General features: G+C 42.8%; 2 protein-coding genes across 2 annotated transcripts; both read right to left on the bottom strand.

The window, feature by feature from the left end:
- Positions 1-489: 489 nt before the first annotated feature.
- LOC128360747 (uncharacterized) lies at positions 490-1,889 on the bottom strand. Its single transcript, XM_053321242.1, has 2 exons — positions 1,680-1,889; positions 490-1,572 (listed from the first exon to the last, which is right to left on the bottom strand). The coding sequence occupies exons 1-2, from the start codon at positions 1,887-1,889 to the stop codon at positions 490-492; spliced, it is 1,293 nt and encodes a 430-aa protein (XP_053177217.1).
- A 2,174-nt stretch (positions 1,890-4,063) lies between these two features.
- LOC128360748 (putative nuclease HARBI1) lies at positions 4,064-4,957 on the bottom strand. The gene has a single exon (XM_053321243.1). It carries the CDS (start codon positions 4,955-4,957, stop codon positions 4,064-4,066), a length of 894 nt encoding a protein of 297 aa, XP_053177218.1.
- Positions 4,958-5,568: the final 611 nt, after the last annotated feature.

Genomic DNA, 5,568 nt, shown 5'->3' on the forward strand with positions numbered 1-5,568 from the left:
TGTCTTCTGTTTTGTCTACTTTGTCACACATGTGTTTTTTTTATTAAAGAGCTTTTACTAAACCATATGACTTGTACTCTTTACTAAACAATATGACTTTGTCATAACTACGTTACACAAGCATGGGTCTGACTACATTGTGACATGTCTCCATCTATTTCACAAGTAACCAATATCTATGAAATGGCTGCACTCACACATTGATACACCCATCAATAGCACTATTGTGTCCAGATGTACTGCAGGTGGGCAACATCCTTAATGTTAATTAATAATTGGGTTATTTTATACCATTATCTATTATTACTACTACTAGTATTATTGTGTCCAGATACTGGACAGATACTGCAGGTGGGCTCAGAAAAGAGGCAGAAAAAAATCTATATGAAGGCGTTTTATTTACAAAGTATAAAGTACAGACAACAATCAAAAGCAATATAAACAATGTGGCTACTTATACATGGTGTGGTTTATTCTCCACATTAACAATTACCTATCTGACATCAAGTAACGCATCAAACCATCACGCACATCTCTTCCCTCCTCTTCAACCTCCTGTGCCACTGCCATCCCTGGCTCAACTGCTGTTGCTGCAACTGCATCCCATTCTTCCTCATATCTCTCACCATGAGTTTCACAGAGGTTATGAAGAGCACAGCAAGTCACCACCATTGACTTCACCAGCGGGAGATCACAGTCATTTCTTTTCAGAAGACAACGCCACCGTCCCTTCAGTCTGCCAAAAGCATTTTCAACAACCACGCGTCCTCTGCTGAACTTTCTGTTGAATGTCTGCTGTTCTGCAGTGAGACGCCCGGTGTCCTGGAAAGGCTTAAGCAGCCAATTCTGCAAGGGATACGCCGAGTCTCCCAAGAGGTAGTAGCCCACACTAACCCCTCCAATGTTCCTGGTGTGAGCTGGAAAGTGGTTCCCCCGGGTGGCAAACTCCCACAGTGTGGACAATCTCAGAACCCTGGCATCATGCAGGCTCCCAGCCATTCCAGCAAAGACATTCCAGAACAGGCCCTTTCCATCAATAACACCTTGCAGGATGATTGAGTGCCAGCCTTTACGATTAAAATAATCGCAATGGTAGTCTTGTGGCGCTATGATCGGTATGTGAGATCCATCAATTGCTCCCACACAGTGTGGGAGGCCCCACCTGTTCTCATAATATGCTGAAATTTCGGCGAACTTCTCCTGGGTTGGAAACCGGATTTGTTCTGGTACCAACAACGCCTCAGCTGCAGCACAAAAGTCCTGCACGCATCGACACACAGATGTGATGCTGACTCCAAAAAGATGTCCAATAGATCTGTACTCAGAGCCAGTAGCAAGCTTCCAAAGTGCTACAGCCACTCTCTTCTTTAAGGGCATACATCTGCGGAAGTTCGTGTTTTTCAGTTCCAGAGCTGGTCGCAGTTTGTTGCACAGGTGGTTGAATGTTTCTTCGGACATCCTGATGTTTTCAATCCGCTGAGCGTTCGTGAAACCGGGAACGATTACATCCCACCATTCGGATGATCGGTCAAACGTCCAAAGCGACGGTATGCGGTGCCCTGACATGACCGCCTAAAACGCACACAAAAAACACCATATTTTAGTACATCGCAGCGATCAACAACTGTGTAACAAATTAGTACCTGACATACAAGCTACCAACTTCATCGTTAGCTTACCCTCACACGTCGTTTCTTTTCCGCTCTTAGCAGCTCGTCTTCTGCTTCATATTCCTTTATGATTTCAGAAAATTCTCTGTCCATCTCAAGTCTCTTTCGCTTCGCTTCTTTTCTACGTCTATTGCTCTGTCTTTTGGCGTTTTCAGTGACAACAAGCCACAGAGCAAACAGCAGCAGCAGTACCGCCTCGATGTCATCCAGTGCCTTCATCGTTGTTGTTTACTTTACTGACTGCGGCATGGGCACATTAGTATGCTGCGTTCGATTGCACTCGGAACTCGGAAAGATCCGACCTCCGACTCGGGAACTCGGGAAGGATCCAAGCAGCCCGAGTCGGTCGGTAATACGTGCAAAATCGTCAGAGCAAAATGGCGCCGCACACGGTGAGAGGTAAATAATCACTTTCTCCTCAACTTTTTGTCTGTTATGTGTCGTTTAATTTAGTATTAGTGTTACTAAAAGTGTAGGATTACTTTGTCGTGGTATTTGCAGTCCCACTCTGTTAATCAAAGAGTTTGTGTGAGTGTAGTAGGGACGAAAAAGCACACAGTGCTGATAATATACAAATTTTCCCATATTTAAGCTAATATTTAGGTGTAATGCATTTATTTTTATTATTTGCAGGAATTTTATTAGATTTAATATTTTTTTGTCTCTTAAGTATTTGCAGACAAGAACTCCGACCTCTATCTGGATGCAGAGAGGACACAGCCTTTCAACTGTGTTATGTATCAGTCAGCATCCGACCCTACATCATATTTTCTTGACCAGCACCTCACCATCAAAATTGAAGTTATGACACTTGGTGAGTGAGATTTTGAAAAAAAAAAAAAAAAGTTTCACTGTAGAATGTGATTCATTCTTTCATGCATTTAGAGCTGCAGCTAAGAATCATTGTCATAAATGATTAATCTGTCTATTAATTTTTTTACTAATCAGGTTGTAATGATCGATTAGTCTTTGATGAAGCAATTAATTGTTGCTGCTCTATTATAGCATTAGGCCTATTAGGCTACCGTATGTGTCATCAACACCAAAGGTAAATTAACAAAGAAGTTTAACTGAGCTCAATTATTTTCATTACTTAAACGATTAATTATTAGTCCCTGGGTCAGTAAAATGTTGAAAAATATCATTCACTGTTTCCCAAACTACAAGTTGACGTCCTTAAATCTCTTGCTTGAAGAAGCATACAAGAAAATTAAAGATAACAACCGTACTACAGGAAAGGGGGCACTGCACTTTCAGTTCTATGAGGAGATGGAGCAACTCCTTGGAGGGCACCATGATATAGAGTTCCCAGTGGTGGGAACTTCGGATTGCTTGGAAATTAGGAGACCTGATGCACTTCTGACTGACCGCCAGCAACCTTCTGCCAGTCCTTCTTCTGGGCCAGCCAGTCTTTCCTTGCCGCCCTCGTCGCCCAGAGGATAATTCCCTCTTGGAATTTCTTCGTGATTCCGAGTCCGCCTCCCAGCGCAGACACGAAGAGATGCTGAGTCACATGAAAACTTCTCAGCAGTCATTCGAAGCCATGATGAAGAGTTACTTGGAGAAAAACTAGTTAACCAAAGAAGAACTTTAAAATGAGAATGTTAAATTGTTTACACTGCATGTTATTGATGTTTTAATGTGGTGTTGTGCTTACTGTAACTTCTGTTATTGTTCATGTGAGGTGTTATGAATTTGTTTCGAGAATGTGAGAAACACAATATGTCATATTTTTATAACGTTTATTTGAATGGTAAATGGACTGTACTTATATAGCGCCTTTCTAGTCTGTGCGACCACTCAAAGCGCTTTACATTATACATGTCATTTACCCTTTCACACACATTCATACACTGACGGCAGGGGCTACCACACAGGGTGCCAACCTGCTCATCAGGGGGAATCTAACCATTCATACACATTCATACACCGTTGGCACAGCAACGGGAGCAATTAGGGGTTAAGTGTCTTGCCCAAGGACACATCGACATGTGGACTGGAGGAGCCGGGAATCGAACCACCAATCTTCCAATTGAAGGACGACCGCACTACCTCCTGAGCCACAGCCGCCCCTTTTTTTACTTTATTTTTATACTTTTGTATGCACTTAAGCGCTTTTCCAAAGCCAGGTTTAAAGTTAAGCACTGTATATGTGCTTTTACATTTACTACGTTTAGTAAATAAAACTGTCAAACTGAAACAGCAATTGAACTTCCACTGGTCATTAATGCGGTGAATGCATGAACATTTAATATGCACAACATGTTGAATGTTTTTCCATATAAAGTTGATGGCTTATTGTGAGATAAAAAGGAGAACATATCAGTAAAACTATTCATTGACAGACAGATTCCAAGCAAAAGCAAAGTTGCCATCATCATCCTAGTTGCAGTCTATTCATTCTCATCACCCCGTCTCGGGCAGCCCAGTGGATGCTGCTCACACACATCTGTGGGGTCTGCACACAGATTGTGTAGGATGCAAGCTGACGCAATTATCATGACAACAATGTCCAGCCATGTATTTTGAAGGTCTCGCACTCTTCTCCACCGACACTTCATCCTGCCAAAGGTCTGCTCCACAATTACTCTGCCCCGGCTTATCTGTAGGTTTCTTGCCTCTTCCTCTGCTGACAAGGCTCCGTTGTCGCGTTTTGGTGTCATCACAAAAGGGTAGGCATTCCCACAGTATGCACTATCCCCTAACAGCTGGTATTCTCCCATCTTCTCCTCCCAAGTGCTGTAAAATGTGGAAGAGCGCAACATCCGTGCATCGTGCACCCTCCCTGGTGGTCCCACAAAAATGTCCTCAAACTTTCCTTTCTCATTTACTATCCCCTGAAGGAGAACAGAGTAAAAACCTTTCCGGTTCAGGTAGTCGCCGCCTCTGATGATGGGCCTCTGGATTTTAATATGGCACCCATCAATGGCACCCATGATGTCATTGATGCCACAGATCCTGGCAAACGCTGCCGCAGATGTTGCTTTCTCAAACTCTTTTGGCCAGGAGATGAAGGAGGAAGTTTGGGAACAGAGTATGCAGAGAATCTCCAGAATTACATGGTGAGCTGTTGATTGTGACACATTGAATTTATCAGATAGCTCTCGAAAAGAGTTTTGGTTGCCGATATACCAGAGAAACATGGCAAGCTTCTGGTGAAGAGGAACCTCTGGTCGGCCTCCAACATGAACCTTCTGGATGTGTTGTTTTAGCTTCTGCAGCAGGAAATCAAATTGTGCCCAGGTCACTCGAAGATGCCGGCGAAATGTGTGCTCATCCATCTGCATGAGTATTTCCCATTCTGTACCCGTCTTTAAGATTGACTTTCTGGTGAATGGTTTTAACAGCAGCAAAGCATACCTGTGAGCCAATATAAAATAGGGGATATTAGATTGACAGACAGATATCAACTGCTCTCACAGAACCAGTCACACACAACACAACAATAAAAACACATGTCTGTTTTTTATTAATCTGTTTTTATTGTGACATGTTTTGTATATAGGCTACACACACACACACACACTGAAACTGAAAATATTGTAGCGCCCCTGCAGTGATGTTGTTGTTATGATGTTTACGTTGTGATTTCTGACTGACTGTGAATGTGTTACGGGCAGATAGGGTAGGGTTGAATGAGAAACTGAGGGCCGGGGTGAGTGTGAGGAAGACAGCTGTGTGTGTGTCTGCATGTAGGTGAGTGAGTGAGGAGGAGCAGAGGAAGACGTGAGAGCTGTCAGATAAGTTTGTGTTATGTAGTGTTGTTTTTGGCGGCCTATTTTACTTTTAGTTTTAGTCTAGTCTTTGTGTCAAGCGGTCGTTTTAGTTTTTATTAGTTTTAGTCATGTTCATACTACTTTAGTCTAGTCAAGTTTTAGTCGACGAAAAGTCTGAGCAT

The sequence above is a fragment of the Scomber japonicus genome, chromosome 6 (genome assembly GCF_027409825.1).
Source record: "Scomber japonicus isolate fScoJap1 chromosome 6, fScoJap1.pri, whole genome shotgun sequence".
Lineage (NCBI taxonomy): Eukaryota > Metazoa > Chordata > Actinopteri > Scombriformes > Scombridae > Scomber > Scomber japonicus.

Excerpts from the sequence above, each read along its gene's own strand:
- LOC128360747 (XM_053321242.1), bottom strand. The coding sequence starts at position 1,889 with ATGAAGGCACTGGATGACATCGAGGCGGTACTGCTGCTGCTGTTTGCT. Across the intron at positions 1,573-1,679 it reads AAAAGAAACGACGTGTGAGG|GCGGTCATGTCAGGGCACCG; the intron begins GTAAGCTAACGA and ends TGTGCGTTTTAG.
- LOC128360748 (XM_053321243.1), bottom strand. The coding sequence starts at position 4,957 with ATGCAGATGGATGAGCACACATTTCGCCGGCATCTTCGAGTGACCTGG.